At 37.0% G+C, this 23631-nt stretch overlaps 2 protein-coding genes across 7 annotated transcripts; one reads left to right on the top strand and one right to left on the bottom strand.

The window, feature by feature from the left end:
• The first annotated feature begins 46 nt into the window (after window positions 1–46).
• Window positions 47–1962, top strand: LOC113707008 (BURP domain protein RD22-like). Of its 2 annotated transcripts, XM_072063200.1 has the most exons (4): window positions 47–204; window positions 309–414; window positions 814–1313; window positions 1392–1962. In XM_072063200.1, the coding sequence occupies exons 1-4, from the start codon at window positions 166–168 to the stop codon at window positions 1854–1856; spliced, it is 1110 nt and encodes a 369-aa protein (XP_071919301.1). In that variant the 5' UTR covers window positions 47–165; the 3' UTR covers window positions 1857–1962. The 2 variants fall into 2 exon arrangements, with proteins under 2 accessions (XP_071919301.1, XP_027084962.1); XM_027229161.2 differs by having other exon boundaries at window positions 814–1962.
• Window positions 1398–22363, bottom strand: LOC113707007 (helicase and polymerase-containing protein TEBICHI). 5 transcript variants are annotated; one of them, XM_072063197.1, is made up of 27 exons: window positions 22063–22360; window positions 21230–21681; window positions 20840–21065; window positions 19861–20754; window positions 18940–19004; window positions 18324–18429; window positions 18037–18237; window positions 17707–17907; window positions 15992–16393; window positions 15564–15776; window positions 14673–15023; window positions 14342–14494; window positions 13571–13789; window positions 13257–13475; window positions 13068–13185; window positions 11307–12460; window positions 9780–9977; window positions 8914–9173; window positions 7833–8022; window positions 7625–7735; window positions 7167–7519; window positions 6476–6584; window positions 6215–6355; window positions 4976–5072; window positions 4143–4519; window positions 3809–4041; window positions 1398–3379 (listed from the first exon to the last, which is right to left on the bottom strand). In XM_072063197.1, the coding sequence occupies exons 1-25, from the start codon at window positions 22099–22101 to the stop codon at window positions 4452–4454; spliced, it is 6540 nt and encodes a 2179-aa protein (XP_071919298.1). In that variant the 5' UTR covers window positions 22102–22360; the 3' UTR covers window positions 1398–3379; window positions 3809–4041; window positions 4143–4451. The 5 variants fall into 5 exon arrangements, with proteins under 5 accessions (XP_071919298.1, XP_071919300.1, XP_071919299.1 ...); XM_072063199.1 differs by having other exon boundaries at window positions 3809–4519; window positions 19861–20405; window positions 20547–20754; XM_072063198.1 differs by having other exon boundaries at window positions 3809–4519; window positions 22063–22110; window positions 22226–22318.
• Between the last annotated feature and the right edge of the window lie 1268 nt (window positions 22364–23631).

Raw genomic sequence — 23631 nt, 5'->3', positions numbered from 1 at the left:
ATCTGTTGCTTATCTGCTGACATTTTACCCTGAACCCACATTCGGCTATAAATAGCACTATAGTTGTTGCCTTTTATCTTCAAGAAAGTTGTGGTTTCATTTTTCACATCTATCATAAAATTTCACTTCTGTTTACACTTCCCTTGGCGGCCAGTCTCTTACAAAATGGAGTTTCGACCCCTACATCTCTTCATCTTTGTTGCTGTGAGTACAACATTGTATCAATTATTTACGCTTTTGCCAATAAAATGTATTCTCTTTTACGCCTTTTCCAATAAAATGTTCACTTGTTCGTCTGTGTGTTTCAGCTAGCTTGTGTGTCAAGCCACGCAGCACAACCTGCTGAGACATATTGGAAATCTGTGCTCCCTAACAGTCCTATGCCGAAAGCTATCGAGGATCTTATACAATCTGGTCAGACTCAAACCTAAAAGCTGTTCTTTCACTGTTGTTATTCAAAAACAAAATGCTTTTTTGTCTCTATGCATTTCATGTTTCTACATGCCAGTAATGTTCTCGAGAAACCACAAATTAGGCTTAGGCAATAAACAGTGATACAAAGGTTAAAAGGGAACGAGTCAGCAAACTCTAGAATAAATACTACTACAGAGCATAAGACATTAAATTACCTTTTTTTTAGCAAAAAATTGGCAAATCCGGTACATGAAAAGGATTAAGTAGATTTTTAACAATTCTTACACAAGGAAAACTAATCCTATCTAAAGAAAGAAAGAATAAGACATTAAATTACTTATAAGGTGGTATGAATAGTATATTCATCCGTGTGTTCATGCTAACTGATTGTTATGGCAGAAACGGTGGATGATAAAAGTACTTCAGTCGGAGTAAGTGGTGGTGGAGTAGATGTTAATACTCAGGGTGGAAATCCAGGAGGCACCAACGTGAATGCTGGGCACGGTGGCGTAGATGTAAATACACCAGGAGGCACCAATGTAAACGTCGGGCCTGGTGGAGTAGGTGTTAATACACCAGGAGGCACCAACGTGAATGTTGGACCGGGGGATCCAGGAGGTTCCGAGACACAGGGCAGAAATCCTGAAGGCACCAATGTGAATGTCGGGCATGGTGGAGGTGTAACCGTATCCTCAGGCCACCACAGGGGGAAACCAGTATATGTGGGAGGAAGGCCAGGGACATCACCATTCTTGTATAACTACGCAGCAACCAGGGATCAGCTCCATGACAACCCAAATGTAGCTCTTTTCTTCTTGGAAAATAACATGACTCGAGGATCAAAGATGAACTTGCATTTCTTCAAGACTTCACATGGAGCCACTTTCTTACCTCGCCAGGTTGCTGAATCAATTCCTTTCTCATCAAACAAAATGACTGAAATCTTGAACAAATTCTCAGTGAAGCCCAACTCACAGGAAGCTGAAGTTATGAAAAATACAATAAAAGAGTGCGAGGAGCCAGGCATCCAGGGAGAGGAGAAGTTCTGTGCAACATCATTGGAAGCAATGGTAGATTTCACCACCTCCAAACTGGGGAAGAACGTTCAGGCGATATCAACAAATTCAGAGAAAGATACTCCACTGCAGAAATATACCATTGCAGGAGTGAAAAACATGACAAATGACAAAGCTGTAGTGTGCCACCAGCAAAATTATGCATATGCTGTATTTTACTGCCACAAAACACAAGCTACTAGAGCATATACACTTTCCTTGGTGGGTGCAGATGGAACAAAAGTTAAAGCAGTGGCAGTATGCCATGAAGATACAACAAAATGGAACCCAAAACACTTGGCTTTCAAAGTTCTGCAGATCAAGCCAGGACAAGTTCCTGTTTGCCATTTCCTTCCCGAGGATCATGTTGTCTGGGTACCTAAATAAATATGTGCAGGAAACTCCAAATGCTTGCCCATTTGGTTCTATTGTAAAACAATAATACACTGGTTGTAGTTCCACTAATAAACATATCCCTCTTAGTTACTCAAAAGTTTAGACTTCTCTTCCTTTGATTGGATTTCAGAGTGAACAAATCCTTCAAGTGCTTATCAGTAGCACAATGCAGATTAAAAAATCATTTTTTACTATAATTACAAATCAAATAATCTTCCCCTGCACAGGAATAAAATTGCACTAAAGGTCTTTTAGCATCAGTTATGAGCAAAATAATTGACAAAATCCAATTCTCAGTATAGATTAGAGATGGCAACAGAGTAGAGGATGAAGTTAAATGCCTACCACGTAACTGTAAACAAAAATAATTGACGGATTTAGTATAAGACTGTTTAATATCACTTCAACAAACATAGATGGTTTTCCTCAGATAGAAGATTCAGAGTAGCATGTTTCAGACAACTACAAATCCACTGCTAGTGTCTGAATGGCCTCCTTATTGTGGATTTCGCATCCCTCATAAACCATCAAGACTTCAGCAGTTCCAGTAAGGTGGTCAAATATCCATCATAAATTGGCCATTGACAAGTTACTTTCAAGTCTTTAGTAACTTGGAGTGGATAACTTTCATTAAGAAATTTTCTTATTCAAATGTCTACTAAGAAAGAAATCAATTACAACTATTATCTGTACTCAGGATGTAGTCTGACCAGCTATACTAAAAGACATCTGAGTATTAGATTCTATACTTAGAATATATGTCAGATAGTGAGTGAGTTTCTTTATGTAAGGTACGGCTCTCATGTCCTCCTCTGAAGTAATTTCATTCGAGTACTTATGGAGCTGGTATGGTGGGTCAGCCAATAACAAACCACTGTAAGGCGTCTTTCTTTAAAGACAAGACAACAAGAACAAAGATTTCAAAACCACTCCTCACATCTTTCCCTGAAATACAAATGCCCAACCCAAAAGCAACCTAGGGCAACTGAAAATAGATTTCTAACGAACAGAATCAAGAACTACAGAAAGAAGGAAAAAAAATGAGGTGATGGAACAGAGAAAATAAATAAAAGAAGTCCTTGCGATGTGAGAAGTGTTTTTAGAATGCATTTTGAAACCACGAGAGTGCAAAAAACAGCAACAAATGAAAAATTAAATAGTGGCCACCTGATCCTCCAAGATGATCCTAGATGAATAAGCATGATATGCAGGAAGTATTGTACTGTGAGCCTTCATCTTCAGGCCATGTCAATGTAATAACTAAAATATTCTTCAGTTTGACAAATGTTACCTGTGAATCTCAAAGAAACAACCGATGAAACTAATCCAGCATACCCACTCCATCTCATCTTAAACATCTTAAGTTCAATTGTGCTAGAGATTGTGGTTGGGATATTGCTCTGACAATGCATATACGAGATCTTTACTTTGTGCAAGACATTCCATGCAATATCCATTCATACTGCCACCACAGCATCCTTGGAATTTTCTTCTGAATCTTCCATTTTAGTCATCTATGAGATGCAACAATATTCTTCAACAGAAAAACCACTTAATTCCTTAAAAGCTTTAACAAATGGCTTTCAATAATTTGGCAATAAAGTTAAGAACCCTCCAGCCAATGCTTTAGCACGACAACAAATTTTGAATAGAACTCTAACGGAGCCTTGTTATCATACTAAAAAGAACAACAATAAACTCTTGATAGCACTTGTCCAGCTCAAGTTAATTAACATTGGGCTGGCTTCAATCAGCAAGGGAAAGAGAACCTTCCCACAATTAAAATTCAGATAGAACATGCCTATACACCATTCACTCAAGGCCAAGACAAAAAGACATGTTTCTTAATACAACATTAAATGGTCTGTTCAATCATTTTAGCATGCTTTAGTTCAATCAGGACTAACCTTAAAATATTTTAGTTTAGATCAATCCGGACTAACCTTAGAATGTAGAGATGCTTTTCCTCAATTGGATCATGCAGTCATGAGAATTATGCATCAGTAACCGCTCCTTCAAAAGAATAGCATCTCCAACTCTTGACCGTCTGCAGGATGAAAAACGCAAATTCCCTTCCTTAAACTGCACTATTATCAGCCCAACAACCATTAATAGATGATAAAATGGATCATGTCTGAGTAGCAGACTTCTGTTCTCTGAAACAGCTTCATGAGTCCTGAGATTACAGAGGAAATAAAGTTGACTGAACAAAGAGGAGGCCATTTTTAGCAATTGTTTCATCCAAAACTCATCAACTAAAATCTAACTGAAACGAACTTGAGATGTGCTCCGTCAGCTGCCAGAAAACTCGTGGAAGACACACTTATCAAATTGAGCATGTCAACTTTTTGAAAGCAATCCACTGCCAGGCAAAGATATTTAATCGCTGCTTATAAATGGCCATTGGAAACACCAGTTCAGGAGAAGCAGCAATTTCACAACAATCAATTTGCTAACATGTGTCAGAATGTTTATATATTGCACACGGCATGTATCTTGTTCTAAGGATGACATTGCCCTTTAATCAAGGGAACAAAGAAAGCCCAGAGTTGTCAAGGGTTAGACTCTTGGAGAACTGTCTTTATTTTATTCAGGATGGAAAGGCTCCATAGATCCCCATGTTTTTCCGACCTTCACTTTAACAAGCAAGGGAACTGAGAAAGCAACAAGAAAATCAGTATGAGCATATTAATTTTCAGAAGAAGGCTACTCAGTTTTATTTTACATATAACCAGAAAGGGCAAAAGGGAGGAAACAGTAACAAGGGAAAGGTCATTTAAACAAAAGGAATGAGACAGGTTGAATTAGAACATGTGTGTGTGTTTTTGTGTCTATGAATTATGTACATCTACATAAATATGTAATTTTTTTTCCTTTGAGAGGGGGGGGGGGAGAGAGAGAGAAAGGGAGGGAGGGACAGTGAGAGAGACAGACAGACAGACAGACAGAGAGGGAGTGAGGAAGGGAGGGTGGGAAGAAGGGAGAGAAAGATGAGAAACAAATGATACATAATTAAGCCCCTAATAAACAGATGCTTTCTTTCACTTCCTTGGAAGCACTCAGACCAATGGTTTCATGTGCATTGCATACGCCTTTTGTTAGCCCCTTACCAAGAAGTGAAGCAGCACTTTCCATGCTCAATTGAAGCAACAATCCCGCTTCTTTTACAACTAAAGGATCTGCTTCCATCACTAATTCATCATGTACCTGAATAGCAATTTAAATAAAGCATCTATTAAAGTACTTATTCAGAAAGAAATAAACAATCCATAAAGCTTCTTCATAACTAACAGTGATATGAAGTTGTTACCCGGAAAAGGTAAGCGGAAACTTTTTTTTTAATGAATAAAAGAGTCCCTTATCTATTTCCAAACATGAATTATAACAGGAAAGGATACTAAATGAAGTTTCACTTCTAGCAGGAATGTTATATGCAACTGTAACAATGCTAAAATAGAGAAGACTAAATGATCGTGGCATCATGCCTGTAGTATGTGATAACTTTCATATGGCTTAATCAGTGGCTATTTTACACCTTCAAGGATTTCGCCATATATGTCTTCCCAAACTACAGCAATTTAGCTATGGTTGTCAGTCAGTGAGCTAATCATTATAAACCAAGAGATCCTTAAAGCATTTTCTCCTCCCCCACCAATCAGGCCAGCCTTACAATTAGCAAAAGAATTTATCATCTGACAAGAAGAGTAGGAGATCTGAACAATTTACTGCAATTAATTTTTTCTAAAAAGCATAATAACTCACATACTTTAATCTTTAATACAAGTGCATTCACTTGAATCTGCACATGAAAGAAAAGTTCACATTCTAACTGGCCACCAGGACATGAAGAAAAAGAGAAATTGATCAACATGTCTTCCATTAGACATACTCATACAAGCTTGCAAAATATATTAAAGCTCGACATTCGTTTACAAAAACTTAGCTTCCCTCACAACTAACAAGAAATGTAAAATGAAGCTTTTTCTTGATGGCATCTCATTTCTGCTCTTTATCACAGGGAATGATTTTCTGTTACCTGTTTACAGCTGCCTCTTTACACTAACACGAAATGTAAAATGAAGCTTTTCCTTGATTGAATCTCATCTGTTATCTTCATCACAGGGAATGATTTTTAGCTACCTGTTTTTACAGCTATTTAAAGAATGAAAAACATGATTGTCGAAGGCATCTGCTTAGGCTAACACTTTTACATAAATCTTGGTCTATCGTCCTCAAAGTCTTAAGACATGACAGCCATGGTCCATACATACCAGTTATCAATTTTCAGAGACATGAATACTAGTGTGTTACCCTAATAGGTATAGTCATATACAGAGTCTATTACTTGCCTGTAAAAGGATTCTGCAGCGGCCTTTTAGCATGTGAAATTTTTCAGCTAGCGCACAACTAGAGCAAGACGTGTCAGCATCTTCAGCAACCACAGAGTGAAGATTGATCATCGCAATTTTAATGATATCAGCAGCTGAACCCTGAAGAACCGAAATCAGTTTAATCTAAATGATTCTAGCCACTAGTCTGACAATTAGTCAAAAGAAAAAGATACAAAGCACAAAAAAAATAGATATAAAAATGGAACATGAAGATACTACCTGACATATAGAATTCACAGCTTGTCTATGAGCTTTAGATTTTTCTTTGCTGTTTCCAAATTTTATCTTCGCCAAGAAACGCTTTCGCCCCTTCAGAGTCTTCACGTATCTAAATGGAACAGGAAGTCAGATTACGATAAATCCAGAATATTGTCCACAGAGTGGAGACAACCTGATAAAAGCACATAGCTAATCCTAGAGCCCGGTATGAGTTGAGAAAATTATAAGAATCTCAAATAGTAACCGACACTATAGTTCACCTTCATAGAAAGAGAAACATCCAGAGGTTGAACATAAACATGCATAAATAGAAGCAAACCAATTAATCCTCATTTCAATTGAACCTTAAAAGCCCCATTTCTATCAAACACCCACCACGGTCACCAAGTGAATTTTGGTCTAATTTTTCCCACCTAATAGATTTTCCCCCAGCCATGTTATAGAATACAGATAATATGGCATTCAAATCTCATTTTTTTAAGATTCAAATGTAACATGTAAGCAACCATATTAGGGGCAAAGAGCACCAAGAACCATTTTATACCAGTTCAGAGATGGAATATGACAGACCAAAAGGATTAACTGTATTGGCTTAGGCTTTTTAAAACCAACATTCAAACATAGTTAATCGAGCTCTGAGAAGTAAAATCCAGGGTAAACATAACAATGCACTCATATTAACAGAACAGACCCTTTCTGGCGACAAGATGTAACCACTTCCTGAAGCCACGTAGCAACACCAGGAAAAGATGTCTTAAAACAGCAAATTCTTTCTGCAGCTTCATCTGAAGTGCAGTTCAACTGTTCTGCCAGGCTATTAGCTCCCATTCCATACAGCATCCCATAGACTAGCCTCTTTGTTTGATCTCTCTCTTGTGAGCTGACACTAGACTCCACTTTTCCAGTCCATTTTGCAGCGATCATACTAAAAACATCACTGTCACGCTTATTAAGTAGCTCAACCAGCGAAGGATCTTTAGAGAAATGAGCCATCAATCGCAATTCAATCTGAGAATAATCTGCCGTTAAAAGATACCAGTCATCCTGCGAAATCATTATATGAAACACTTAAAAGAAAACCAATATGAAAATCTATTGATAATTCCCCAATAATTACATTTTTAATACCAAAATCTTAATCTTCAATACCTGAGTAGCTACAAAGAATTCACGAGCATTGACTTTGTGGTATTCATCGACAAGCTCTTTTCCATCTAGATCAATTCTATTCATCTTGAAGTCAACCCCATGTTCAACACACTATAAAATCAAAAGCCAGAAAGAAATCAATCATAAAATGTTAGTGAAGAACGATACAGAAGAAAAGTCATTGAAAGTATGGCAAAAATGATAAAACCTGGAGATTAGGTTCCTCCATTGAAAGCCTCCCAGTTGCTGTAGAAGTTTGGAGCCAATGTCCGTGGAGTGTATATCTTTGTGTCCTTGCAGACAGTTTAGAAAGGGAACAAATGGATCCCAATGTACAATTCAAGAGCTTTGCAAATGTCCGGTGTTCTTTAATAACAGAAATGATAGGATGCTCATTCCTGACAAGCAAGTACATCGAGCATATGAGATTCTTAACTTCAAGTATCAAAATTGACTAAGTTGAAAATTTTTTCAAGACTAAGATAATAGAAAGAATAAAAAATGAAGAACCAGTAAGGTCAAAAATTCATTTGTTCTTGGCAACAAGAAAGCAAAACAAGAAGGCAGACGATGTCTTAATGAGCAAACTGAAAAAGAAAAACATCATGAAGAAAGAAGAATCAAAAGCATGCTATTCACCATGAAATCACAAGTTAATGTTGCCTGAAGGCCTAAATGTGTACATCCTGGTGTAAAAACAAAGTAGAGAACATAACTAGTAAACAATTGCTGAAGAAACATATCTTCATATATATTAAACTGTTGTCCAACAAAATGAGGACACATATGCAGAATAGCTTATATCAAACTCCATAATGCAGTCATTGGATCTGGCTGAATAACCAGCCCAACCATCAGGTTAGCTATTTTTCAAAAACATTCATGTGAATATCATAAACTTGTCAAAATATAAGAACTAAATGCCATCCAGAAAATGTGGATATACGCAAATGATAGGATCATATTTATGGTTGATTTTTTTCCTGATGAAATGATTAATTCCTATCAGATAGTAAAGATTCATTCAGGACTGAATGGTTTACATTATTTGTGGTTTACTTCACAATTAAGACAATCATATTGAAGCAAAAAGCAAGCTAAAATATTTCAATAGACAAGATTGCCAAGGCTTGCTGCACCAGTTTTCCAGTTCAGCCAGCTGGACCAGCAAGTTATGTAGATGTTGCTTAACATAAAGTTCATAGAACTTTCATAATTAGTAGGCTTATTGGCATATAAAAAGGTTGTCCCATAATAAAAAGCAATTAGCGCTAAATCTCCTTTAATACCTCAGCAAATCAAGACAACGCTTGTCAGTACTAGGGTGATATTTGCCTTTGTTGTGCCCTTCTGGTATAGGAATCTTCAAGTGTTCATACAGTACATTTGCAATATCTGCAGCCATGTATAATGAAAATGACATCCCAGCCAACTGGTGAGCTTCTTTCTCAAGATATTTTAATTTTTTTCCCAAGATATTCCGTGCACGAAGGCATCCTTCCATGTCAACGCCAATGCCCCAAAGCTCCATATCTGCAAGAACATTGACCTGCAAAACAAGATAACAAAAATTTATATTGAGGAACGTACATAGAAGCGAGCAAGAGAGCATGTCCTTCTGAAAAGCACAGACATAAAAGATATACAAGCCAGAAAAGGAAAAGCAGCGAAAGCCAATTCTACTAAGCAATGAAAAATATTTCTTCTAGTACGTAATTTCAAGAATTTGCAATCATACATATCAAATAATCAACAGACGTCAGTTCAGAAAATCCACTGCCTAATCCAGCAAATGTTTCTTTTTTGAAAAATGAATATTCTCTTTCAGAATTAGATGATGGTGGTTCCCACTAATCGAAATAAAATCATCAGCTGATTTCAGTGGAGAGAATCCAGGGCCTAGCCATTGTGTGAATAGAAGTCTCTTTATAGAAACATTTCTATCATCACTGGTTGCTTGAACAGAAGATTTATCTGTTTCCCAAATTAACATTTCCAAAGCCACCACAAATTCAATTTACTTTCCATCCAATTTTCGTTGTTGGATGCACATTCAAAGTTGTGGAAAATCTATAAAACACATCTATCATCCTCCATGCAAAATGTATTTAAATTAAACTAGCTTTATCCTTCTCTCATAAAGAAAAATTCTCACCAGTGGGATTTCAATGCTCAAAAAGGCTTCAACAAGTTCTTCAGATATTAGTAATTTCCAAAGGACAGAAGATAATGCTCGTATTTGTGCAACCCGTCTGCAGCAACCATTATGAGCAGCTCTTCGCATTTGATTCTTCCATCTACCATTCCTGCTAGCAGCTGCTGCCGCTTCGCAGGATAACCTTTTCTTAATTTCCTATATAACACATAGAATTCAGAAAATACAAGTAAACACAAAGAAACATATAATCAGAAATTACTCGTGAGATGTAAACAAGTTAAAACTTCCAAAGAAGTGTTTAGATTTATATCACACATCATAAAACACATGAAAAAGCCTTCACCCCAAGATGCTTATAACTTTCTATCTACAACCTATTTTTCGTCCTAATACAGTTGAGAATCGATAAACAAAAACAATTACTGTCATCAGGAGAAAAAAGAAATTATTCACACACATAGAATTATGAGCTGTCCAAAGAGAAAGATCCTTAGAAGTTCTAGCATTATGCACTTTCTTCCAAAACAATCTCCACATTATGAGTTCTTGATGGGCCCAATATAAATTGCAATCAGAACATAGATATAAATCTTTTATTGAGTTTTACAATCTTCAGCCGAATTCAAAAGTATGACACTCAACTGTTAGTTAAATTGCCAAAACTAGAACTCTTTCCTTTGATAAAATAAGTAACTTCAACACCTAAAATTGGAGAATTCATGATTACCTGTCATTGATGCACAGGTGTGCAAATTTTAAAAAAGAAAAAAGGTCAAAAAGTTACAATTTTGTGTAAACAAATATGGATTGTAGAAAGAAACAAAATGTTAAGACTAATTAATAGTATTTATAACTGATCATAACAAACTAAGCAGTACTTATTTGATCAGTAAAATACAAAACCTGCACATCTTGAAGAAGGATGTTTTTTGGAAATACAAAAACTGATATTTCTTTTAACACCAAACTGGCTGCTCCCGCTTTATTAATAGTAGGATATTAACAAAAGGTAACATTAAGAAATGATAAAATTTCAAAGATATAAGTTATAACACGTCTCCTGATTTTGGTTTCATAAATCCACCATTTACACATGCAGATATAAACTTTGCATAACTACAAATACTCATACTTCTAGCCATAATTTAAGCAAACAAATTAGGCAAAGATCTTATTTTTCTACTCATAGAATTTGTACAGTGGCAAACACAACTTAATTCATTTTTTCTATCCCATGCTGCACTAAATCCGGAAAGCAGTGCACAGGAATGATCAAATCACGTATAGTTTTTAGATATAATTTAGTACTCCTCTTCCATGATGAATTACAGTACCATCACTTACTGCTGATGCCAAATCAATAAAAAAAGTACTATATACTTTTGAATCCTTGACTCACGGCTATACCAAACATAATAATGTTCTTTCTTAAAGTTGACTGGAAAAACGAACGAGTTCTTTATAATAAAAAATACTTTTTACTCAAAGTCATAGTGAGATTGTTGACATGACGCTGATGATTACCTTTTCCAGATTAGGATTGGAACTTTTCTCCTCATCAGGCCAGAGGATCCATGCAGCAATGGACAGGTCTATAAAATTTTGCACATGAAGAGGGGACAGAACAAAATATGAGTCATCAATAAGTTCCAGACCCACAGATTTGACAGCAGAATTCAGGTTACCCAACCTATGAATGGAAACAGCAGGATACCTAAGCACCTGAATTTGAACTTTTGAATTCCATGTGAATTTTCTGACATCTTTCTTCCCTATTATTTTTCCAATTCTCTGCCAACGAGATTTGGCCAAATCAAACTGATCCATTGGAGGTACTGCATTCCCATTATCACCAGAAATATTTGACAACATTTTATCCGTCTTTCTGCTGTTAAACAACAATAGATCCTTGGGAATACTCACATAATACACAGGTGAATTCTCCCAACAAATTGCCATACCATGTATTTCAAAAAGAACAGTTGAATTAACTTCAGATCTTCTGTTAAAGTGGACATCCAAGTAAAACTCTTGACTATTATCCCACCAGTTTAAAAAAGTGTCAAATCCGCCAGGAATATTGGATGCATTTATGGGACCTTTGTCCAGTACCCTTTCTTTACTTGCAGTATGTGGAGTGCCTCTGTTTTGCTGCTGCTCCCCAAAATTATCGATCTTGTCAACATAACCACTTCTTCCATGCCTAATACTAGATAATTGACAAGACAGGGAAGTGTTTGCATTGTCTACATAATCAGAAGTAGAATTATGCATGTAAGGAGCATTAGGACCTTCCATCACTGATGCAGTCTTGTCGGCAACAACCTCACCTTGCTTGGCACCAGCTGAATTTACCCCAGTAAATGATGTCCTCGCTAACTTCTGTTCATGAGCTTTTGATACAAACCCAGTTATATTGTCAGTTTGCTCATTGTGTTTCAAACCACCAAGGCTACTAGTTGACTCCTCTACGGAAGAGCTGGATGCTTCTTTCTGTGGTGCATTTCCAGCAGCAATGGATAATAAGGGTCGAGAAAGAGGTGGAACTTCAAGTCCAAGTGATTTGAAAGCTGAGAAAGCAGCAATCCTTGCCTCTTCTGCTTTCTCAAGAACAATCCTTCGTGCACCATTTTTAATCTTCTTGGCAACTCCCAATTGTATTCTCCACTGTGCCGTGCCTTTAATATCCAGTTATCCATGGAGTAGAACCAGGTCAGAGAAAAGTTACAGGAGACACAAATAATGCAACAAACATGGCAAAGCCAAATGAGCACAATATGGTCTTCTTATTACGAATTTCGCAGCTGCAATACGATTGGAATCATTAGACTGGAAGTCAAAGCCTTGTGATATAACATGTGTATGAATACCTAACTCCACTGTATCCTTTGAAATTTAAGCGGGACACACAACGACCACATACTGAGTTCATGTGGCAAAAGAATAAAAGAGGAAGATAAATTCATAGTCATCTCCATTGATGCAATGCACAATTCTAACATTTCCAGTCACTATGGGTTTGATAAATTCTCAAACAAAAGAAAAGTCAGATGACATAAGCAGAAGTCGAACTAAACTCCAATGTATAAGAGTGGGGGAAGCGAAGAATAGCCTGTCAACACACTTGAATTCAAAGTGCAAACGTGCATATGCTACATGCAATTATTAACTAAATATATAGTAAAGTTAAACTTCATCTACCCAAAATGACAAGCATGTAAGCTAGAAAAAACAGAAGGAAGCATATAACCAACAAATATCCCAAGGGATACTACAACATTGTACCTTGTGCAGCCCATGATGAAGATTCAAACAGTGCTTTGGCAATCTCAGGAATTGATGCCTCAGCAATTGTTTGAGGAGTTCGCAGACCAGCTTTATAAAGTGCTCTAGCTCGCGAACCCTAAGTTGTAAAGGTGTCTGTTTAGATTCACCTGAAAACCTTAAAAAGGACAATATGGCAATGTAACTAACCTTAACATATGGTATGGTGGTAAGCTCCACTATCTCAGCCTTAACTCCAAATGAAACACGATTCTGAAACTTGGCAACCAAATCTGCGAGATCATGCCAGCCAAGCCTTTCACAGAAAACAGAAACCATGGATGCAAACCTTCCTGCATTATCTTGTAAAGCTTGAACCATGCCTCTGGCCACTTTAAAAACCGCACACACCTCAGCAACGGGGACTTCCTAGAACATGAGTATAAATTTTTCTTGTTAGGGTATGAAAACAATTATAGGCATATTGTTTTTAAGAAGATGCATATAATTGAATTAACTTTCACCTGCACAAGTGTCGACAAGATTAGAGCAACATAAAACCGTCTGGACACTCGAAGCATTTGTTCATCTGAAAGCATTGCAGAGTTCCACATTGCAATACAATTTGGTTTTGCCTGCAAGCCTTTGCTGGTATTCTTCAATCTATTAGAGGTGCGAAGTGGTGCTCCATGTGCCATACGCATCAAAAATGGTTCTTGTACTCCAACTCGGTTGCCAACTGACTGCATCTCATATGGGGAAAGAATTTAAGTTGTATGCAAATAAATAACATTGGCAAATGGTTCGCATATTGTCCTAAATACAGCTATCAGTATAAACCAGCTTCAAGATGATGTCATGTTTTATTCTGGATAAGTTCGACCAAGTAAAACATACAGGACCTCACAGGCCAAGCAAAAGCACGTAAGACAAGACAATCCCATTGAGAAAAGAACCAAAGATGCTAAGTACAAACAATACAATAGCCTAGATGGAAATAAAAACAAAGAGGAGACACTGTACAGTTATCATGCATCTATGGGCATCATTTTTTGCCTTAAGTGTTTTGTGCTATACTTCAAAACCAGCATTCTGGGACATGCATGCCTATACTTCCAGCAATAAAAACAGCCAATTTTGTAACATAATTTGTCATATGAGATGATGCACACCTCTATGGATCAAACAGTGTAAAACTTGCTAGCACATACACAACTGAAGATGTTTTCCTCCAAAGATGGAGCAGAATATGACATTAATATGGAGGACCAGTGGAGAATAAGAAGCAAAATTACCTTATCTAGAGCAGACAACTCCATGAATCTTTCATAGTACAACTCCCAGTCTGGCTCAACATCCACATTCGTCGGTGTTACTAGGTATACCAAATGCAAATCAGATGCTAGCACAAATCCATCCCTTGCCCTTGTCAAATCATCCAGCACAATCTAGGAAAAATTAAGAATGTGGAACAGAATGAAATGTTAACAAAATCACAAAAACTCACATAATACACTTCTCTGGTAGAGCAGAATTACAAAAAGTGGCCTCAAATCAATGTTAAGACATCAAAGGAAAGCAAACTGGAAAAGAGAATGAAGACATACAGCAGAATCAGAAATTTACCATTGACTCTTCTGGGCTGAGAGAACTGCCGAAAGATGCACGGCCAAGAGGAGTTGTGGTATACAGCTTAGTGTCTTCACTCCATTCAAGAAACTTTTTATGGCATAGCCAGCGGAGAGAATCCTGCGCTGATCTCACAACATCTCCAAATGGTTTTGTTGAGTTGAGAAGTGTACACCTTACATATCGATGTATATCGTTAGCAGTTTGAACAATCCCGCCAGCAACAACTTCCAATATTGCATGGGTCATCCCATTTTTATCTTCTGACAAGCAAGAATACAGTGCTGGACAGCCCTCATTTAAGATCCCCAAAATTCTTTTGGTCTCTTCTGGCTTGCAAATCAGAACCTGTATCCGGAAAGCTAAAGATAGAGAATCAAGATGACACTTTTTAATTATATAGGTGATATTACAATAGAAACCAAAGATTAGCCAAACAAATAAAAAAGCTCCAAAATGAAAGAGTAAACACCAAGAAGGAAATAGACAATAATCCCTCCACACCAAGTTGAATGCCTTAAAATTTGTACACATTCCCTCTCATTTATTCATTTGCTCCCTGCAGAATCTTTAAGTACTTAAGAGAACTGAAGTTTGTTTCATACCACACATGGAATACAAGAAAAGAAAGATTCTACAAGTAATTTCATTTTCTTGAAAGCAAATCAGTGGATGGGAAAAGAACATCATTAAGTCCAGTTCAGAAACAGGAAATGCTCTCCAACAATTTCATTTTCTTCAGAGCAAATCAATGGATGGGGAAAAGGACATCATTTAGTCCAGCTCTTAAACAGAAAACACTCTCCAATTTTGGACATGATAACACACAAATATTGCTATCAGTTAAATAGGTGATATCAAAAGCTAGCACTAAAGGACTAAACTTACACTCTCTCCCTTTGTATCTATACCAGTCCGACCAGCTCGGCCAGCCATCTGCCTGTATCTTGTCCCATCAATAAAATCACGACCAATACGAGGTTGCCGGAAAATGACTCTCCTTGCAGGCAGGTTCACACCAGCAGCCAATGTAGATGTAGCCGTTAAGACCCGCACAAATCCTTTACGGTAACATGTTTCAACAGTTTCCCTTTCTTCAACCTTCACAATAAACAGCACAATTACAGATCCAGCATGTCAGGAGGAAACTATAGGATGGATATTGCGGATAACTAGAAATATGAGAATTGGCAAAAAGAAATGCAATTCCTCACAAAAGGCAAGACCACAAAATCCACTATAGATAAGTTCAACAAGAGAACAACAACTAATGCAAGCATAAAATTCATTCCAAAAGACTTAAATTGAAAACACACCGTAAGGCCAGCATGGTGATAGGCTACGCCAGCAGGAAGAGTCTCTTCTAGTACAGGATCTAAACCTGCCGGAGATCTATGCAAGGCATCAATAGCAAATTCAAGATCCATTAACTCGTTCTGACCATTCTGGGGGCTGACAGAAAACTTCTTAAGGTACTTTGCAACATGTCTAGCAGTTGACTCACATCCTTTCCGACTCGAGCAAAATATCAAAACTGAGTGACCTTCTTGAACAATCTCATTGCATAATTCAACGATATGATCTGGATCTTTACCACCAATATCAGCTATTTTAGGAATTGTCCTAACGATGTTCATTTCTTTGTTATAGATGGTATAACCCACTTTAATGTATTCTTCCAGTGGAACAGGCCGAAAATCAGTCTCATAGAGAGCAGCCTGCTCAAAAGACAATAAAAAGATCAGTTACAAAGTACAACACACAGCCTTTTATTTTTTTCACCTAACGAGGTAGCACTCTGGAACACCTAAAGACAGAACACCTACATACAGATACATATAAACAAGTATACCAGTGTATGCATGTTAAAAGGAAATTGTTGTACAGTGTATAATTTCATATTTCAAATTGTCGAGTATTCACGCATTGGTTTTGCGCATTACATACTGTCAAATGTTTTTCAAATAACATTCGTGAGGTATCCTTGTCAGTGCAGGTTTAATAAAACACGACACTTGATTCACCTAGCCATCGAGGAGCTTATAAAGCATGTTCCAGTTCCATATCGTCTACTCCCATTTGTGAGGTATTATCATTGCAACACCAGCAACCCAAAGAAAAGCACGATAACAAAAGCACAATTGTGAGAATGCTGCCTACAGCAAACACGACCTTCAAAAATCAACCTTTGGGTCCCTTACCGTATATCTGATAGCCAAAGAGTTACAGAGTTGATTTATTATTTTCTAGTATTCTATGAGATGATAAACAAAATAACTGGGCCATAATTTTAATCAGCAGAGATATTAGGGTCTGCTGAGACAATGTTTCTGAAATTTTGAACTTGAGTACCAATTTAATGGTCAATCGATGTTACAAAATGTTAGACAAGTTAAAATAGGAAAGAAACATTTGTTGACTCAATAACAAAATAATAGGTTTCCAAGTCACGTCAGATGGTTTTTTATTTTCTGGATTTTAGAAAGCATTTTCCTACCATTTGATCCCTCAATTTTATTATGAACATCTGACCTCAAAAATGAAAAGGGGAAAAAATCTCGCCACTGTTTAAAGCCAAATGAAGATGCCCAACTCTTATAAAAATCAAACATAAGCAAATTTTATCAACATTAGAAGTTCAGTGAAGAGGCGAAACACTTAATTGTACGAATATAGATCAGTATAAAACTTTCAATATTGTTTCAACCGGAAGAATTGATGACTGAACACAAATATGTCTCCACATTAATTAATTAATTATTTCAGTGCAAAATAGGCTTGAATAAAGGCATATTAGGCAAGATCCTAAAGCCAGTTCATAAAAAGATGCATCCTGACCTAAGAGCAATCTTCACAAAAAGCAGATAATCTGTCTAATCAAATTACTTAAGTGCATGACAGATTTTTTTTTTCAATTTCATATTATCATTTGAGGAGCTGCTTCTGCCTGAGTAAATCGTCAAGAAAGACTGCAAAATTCATCTGATGATCTACATGTAAAGAACATAGACAGCAATGAGATACCACATACTTGAAGCCAGTCAGCTACTGCAGCTACATTCGGCAAAGTTGCACTCATACCAACAATTTGGAGACCACGTACAGGGTCAGCTTTACTGCTGCCTGTACCTGAACTTTCCCCGCTAGATGATTCTGCACTGCCTTCACCTGCTGCATAGCGAAGTTTGGTAAGCAAAAGTTCCAATAGATAACCCCTATGCTGGTCACCAACCTGCCAGAAAAATCCATGATGTTATACTATGAACACAAAACATGTAATTGATTCTGTGAAACACATAACTATCAGAGAGCAGAATAAGCTTTGTTGCAGCATTACAAAAAAACTAAATTGAAAACATACCATGTGTAGTTCATCTATCACAATGATACCAAGTTCTGAAAGACGACCCTCTTCTAACAGTCTGTTAATTAAGGAGTTTGCTTTCTCAATTGTGCATACTGCCACAGAGGTATCCTTAGGAAGAGTTCCACCACCTTGATTACCATAGTAACTACGTACTTGCTTACCAAGTGGCTCCAAAAGCACCTCAAGATGTTCGGCCTGCATCAGTTAGATACTAAATAAACACAAGACAAGTATATCAAGTCCTCGAGAAAGCTATTTGTAGAACAAAATCCAAACACCACCTTTTCTGCACATATAGACACATATGGCAGAACAAGAAATGCCATTTTTCCGGTTGACAGGATTCGTCGTAGCATCAGTATCTCAGCAACAAAACTTTTGCCAGCACTACAGGAAACAAAGAGGAAAATAAAGGATAACCTGGACAAACTTATCGAAGTATCTTACATATGCAATCCTTTTTGCTTATTCAATCAATTAGAGAAACCCCCAGAAACCTCAATAATGAATGCATCCAAATGTACAAATTAGAAAAGTGCAGTTAAGGAAAGACTACGGACAAATTAGAGCATAAAAAAGGAAAACAGAATATCATGTGGTAAGAATTAATTTCAACTAAGTTTTACAGTAACAAAGATCATGGTATAAGTAGAGATTACGTAGATATAACAGTTAACATCATGCTCAAAATATCACTGTAGCATTGTATTTTGTGAGAAGTATTCCATTTTCTCTGAAAGTTAATGCTTCTCCGGGAGTTTCAGAAGTTAACAATATCAGTAGACAATAAAGCTTAGATGGATGTTCAAAGAAAGCAACATGTAACATAGTTGGTAGTAGAATGACCAATTTCACTGAAGATATTGAAATGAACTACAAATTGATTTGCAAAATTACCTTGTAGATGCAGAGTATACAAGATTCCTGTTCTGCAAAACACCATCCACCTGAAGGCAGTCAACCTAAAGAAAAAACAACAATCTTAACTCAACTGTTAGATGAACCATCTGAATGTGCCATGAAATGAAATCTTAAGTCACTAATTCCTAAAAATAGCATAGGATAAGGACCAAATAGAGGTGAAGACTAAAAAATAAAAAGGTGAAACATCACCTAACTTCATCTATTAAGTCCTATCAAACCACTATGCCAGCACTATAACAGATGAATCTCCAAAATCGAAGGCTGCTTTCAGATTTAAGACAGTTTACAACATGGAAAATGAAGTACAGACACCTAGCACAATATGATCAACCAGGACAATGACACCTTTTCTGATAACTAATTTATCAAATTCTTTAGAGACGGAAAGAAAGATATGCCAAAACAACACATGAACCCAGATGTTAGTTGCCAACATATTAGAATGCAGAGGCTTCTAGCACAGATCCTATAACAGCAATAGCAAACCTTGTCCATTCTAAGACTTTAGAAAACATTGACCTACAGCCAACATATGATTTGCATCTATGAGCATAGAACCATAGTACAGGAACACAGGTTCTCAATCACCCATCAATATATCTCTTCACGAGTTCCCTTTCTTCTTGTCGTTATATAAAAGCGAAGACATCATGTCTATATTACATATTACATATCTTTTCTTGCTTAAAAACCAATCAACAACATAAACATCTCACATTGTTTTTACCCTAGAAACGAGCCAACAAATAACAGAACCTAAGTTAACATGAAGTATGGACCACAATAACAAAACCTAAGTTAACATGAAGTAGGGACTAACCAATTGGTCCAAAGCATTAGTGCCAACGTTAGCAAACTAATATTGATAGCGCTCACCAAAGGTGAAAGACATACCTGCCATGGATACAATTTTGACATTCCTCTTTTCTTATATATGCTGCATAATTCAGAAGGCAGCCAGTTGTTGAGGTCCAAACGATCCTCAAGTGGTAAAAAGCTTGAAGGACTATCATCTTGATTGAAGCCACCTTTAGGAGTTAAATCATTCAATCTCCTATCCTTTGTGGTAAACATGTCACTGTGATCTTGCGCCCAAATATTCAACTTATTTTCAGTGGCATCATATTTGGATATCATATCTTGTACTCCAAGCAAATCACATTCTGTATGAGCGGCATTATTCTGAAGGCTCAAATTGTGACAAATTTGTTTATATTCTTGATTTTGGGACACACAACCAGGTGTTTTTCCTTTAATAATATGTTGTGAGCTTAAATTAACATAAGACGGGGTTTCCTCATCCATGTTTTTGTCCTCAATCTTAGAAAAATCAAAATGCTTTACAGGAAGTGGAGAAACTTCCTTAACCAAATCTTTGCTGTGCCTCGATACTGGTCCAACAACAGAATTAATTCCACCATTAGAATCTCTGGCAACACCTGCATACAGCAAGTTATTCAACTTATTGCCACAACCTCCGTCTGGTAAATTATTTGCCATACTTGTCTCTTTATCAGGCTTCAAATGTTCAGATTCTAAAGCAAATTGGGAATGCAAATTATCTTTAGGAATAAGCAAACCATCAGCAACTTGAATTGCTTCCTTCCAGAAAGTTTCTCCAGGTGAAAATATGGAGCTTCCACGTCCTGACTTGGGCGTTTCATGACGTCCAAGTTTACCATTGAGTGAACCAGGTGTAATACATCCAGCTGCATCAATGGTCAAAGAGGCATTTACACATCTCTTCAAGCTTGTTCCAGGTACTGTTTCATTATCACCCAATTCTATCTGCAAAAGTCATGTAATGACATACACAAACTTCAAAACTATTGGGGTAAATTAGGTCATAGAAGTAGTTCTAATAGGTACTCACCTCTGTAGAGCATTTGGAAACAGCATTTCCAGATTCATCAATAATTGCACTCTGCAGGGGCTTGCTATGTACATCTCCAGAACAAATACCTTCACCTTCAACATGCAACTGACTCATATTAATATTGCAATGCCTTCTCTTAGATGATCTATCCTCTGAATCAAGTGCAGATGGACTACCATGCCTCTTAATTGCGTGTACATTTGTTTCTGATGGTACACTTGCACTACAAGGTAAATGACATTAGAAAGGATAGGATATGAATTATGATAGAAGAGACAACAGGGATGAGCACCAACTAATTGTCAGTCACAGCAGATGAACAGAATTTGTCCTATGTATTTATCATCTCAATTAACTATGGATTCACTGCTAAAATAAAGCCAATACCTGCAATACAAGGACAAAAAATTCGTGGCAAACCGCTTTAATTCCGGGTTTTCAGCTTCTCCAGCTGTTGCATTTTCTGGAACTTCCTTACTTGCTCCAGCTACAGAACCACCAAAATCATTCGAAGTTTCAGAATTTACCCTCTGAGCATATCCAAATAAATCAAGACCTTGAGCACGGACTTCCATCGGCAAAAGAGCATCTTTCTTTTCATCTTTAGAAGATAAACTAATCTCCAACGTTAAATTTCTCTTAATTGGAACTCGCTTAACTGGTGATTCGCTAGCTGCCCGATTAGGGCTATTTTTGTTCTCCTCTGAACCTACTAAAAAATTATCCAAAGAGCCTTTGGTACCAGGAGATCCTTCAACTGCAATCTTTGCATCTTTTCCAACTTTCTTGGACTTCACACTTGGTGATATAGCCTTCCTCTTCTTCTTCGAAGCAAAGAACTGTCCACAACAACAAATAAACCCAAAAACAAAAACCATAGATAAAATTCAGCCAAATAAATCAAGCAATCAAAATATACAATCACAAAATTAATAGAAGGTGACAAGGAGGAATTTTAACATAAAAACCTCACCTTTACTAAAATATTCTTAACAATCATACTATTTTTTAATGCAAAATTGTATGAAGAAGTTAAATACAAGAGAATTTTCCCAGATAACTCAAACCCCAAAAATAATAATGCTAAAAGAATCCAAAAAAGATCAAATTTTTACAGAAAAAATGCATAAATTTTTTTACTCTAGCATATCCATACACAAGTTTACATATCCCTTTTGTCCTTGTCATTTTATGACTTAAGGATGGAGAAATAGGGATACCTGGTCGATTCGGGCTCGAGGGGAATCCCCAGACGCCATGGCCAAGAACTGTAAAACGTAAGGGATTAAGGCTTCACGAGGCCTGAATTCTTGAAAACACGAATTGAATTACGATAAATCCAGTGGAATTAAACATGGAAATCAACAAGATTCAAGTATAAACCCATTCTTAGGCAGCCTAGAAAACAGCCCAGAAAGTGAATACTGTAGGGGCTGGAGCGAGGGAGGGACCTTTCTGGGCTCAATTCAAATGTTTTGGGTATTTGCTATAGTGGCCCGCTATCTTATCAAATTTGATTGTCAGTTTTACGGATTGGTCCCCCAAGTTAGTAATTAATGGCACCGAGAACATCGCGAGATATGTCATTTTGCTATATGGGACATGGAGATTAGTTAAGTACAAGTACATTAGAACAATAAGAATATGTAGAAAGTGTAGGCACTAAGGCTAGGGATGTACGCGAGCCGAGTGGTCAACAACTCGGCTCGAACTCGGGTTGACCGAGTTCGAGCCGAGTTTCGAGTAGCTCGAATGAAAATCGAGTCGAGTTTCGAGTCACATTTTCCGGGCTTGAGGCTCGTCGAGTAGCTTGACGAGCCGGAGTTATTTAAATAAAATATTTATAATTTAAATAATATATATTTATTATAATTATAAAATGACCATTATGGGTATAAGTTATATGAAATTTACAATATACTCTTCTTTATAATAAAATCCTATAATGGCAAAAAAGTAATAACATAATTGTAAAAAGCACTAAAAAGAAAAAATGTCTAGAAAAAAAGGTCTTTTCTTCCTTCTCTGTTCGACTTTCTTCTCTATTCGAAGAAAGCCTCGCCAAAAAATTCACTTTACCAGCCGGCAACCACTGACTCTGACTGATTTAGATCTACACCCTCACTCTATTACTCTCAGTCTCTCGTTCGTGGCCGACGCCGTTGCTCGCCGCATCTGTGAGACTCCATTGCCATCGCCATCGCATCTGGTTACTGGCATGTCTGTCTCTGCTCTAATGTTAAAGTTGGTGTCTTGGTAATTTTCACCGCAGCTCTTCTGGTATCCTTTGCTTGATGATTTGCTTTGTCGAACTTTCTTGGATTATGCCTCGGTGCTTCACAACTTCTATCAAACAACCTACTGATGAACTAAAAAAATACTAAAATCGAAGAAAAATGAAAACCTTCTGATGGAGTCCGGATCAGGGCTTCTTGATTAGTCATTGTCGAGCTTAGTTCAATTCGAGCCATATCTAACAGGCAACAGTTTTTGAATTCAAAATTGTGCTGTATGTAGAAAAATGTCTTAGGATTCTGTGTCCTTGTTGCAGTCCTCTTCCAGGCGGAGTATGTGAACTCCCACAGATCTTGAAGGTGGGCAAATTGCAAATCAAAGTTTTTGTAACTATTTGAACTCATTAATTTGTAGTAGCTTCTAGTTATTTTACAAATTACAACTACGCAGTATAGATTTTATTACCCTACTGTGGCTGAGCTGATAAATCCTATTAAGTTCCATTATTAATTTTTACACCTCTTCATCTATTAAAGCTTGGAGCTGAGAAGTTA

This window comes from Coffea arabica, chromosome 8c (assembly GCF_036785885.1).
Source record: "Coffea arabica cultivar ET-39 chromosome 8c, Coffea Arabica ET-39 HiFi, whole genome shotgun sequence".
NCBI lineage: Eukaryota > Viridiplantae > Streptophyta > Magnoliopsida > Gentianales > Rubiaceae > Coffea > Coffea arabica.
Note: the sequence above shows the minus strand (reverse complement) of the source record. Positions and strands in the feature narration are given on the sequence as shown.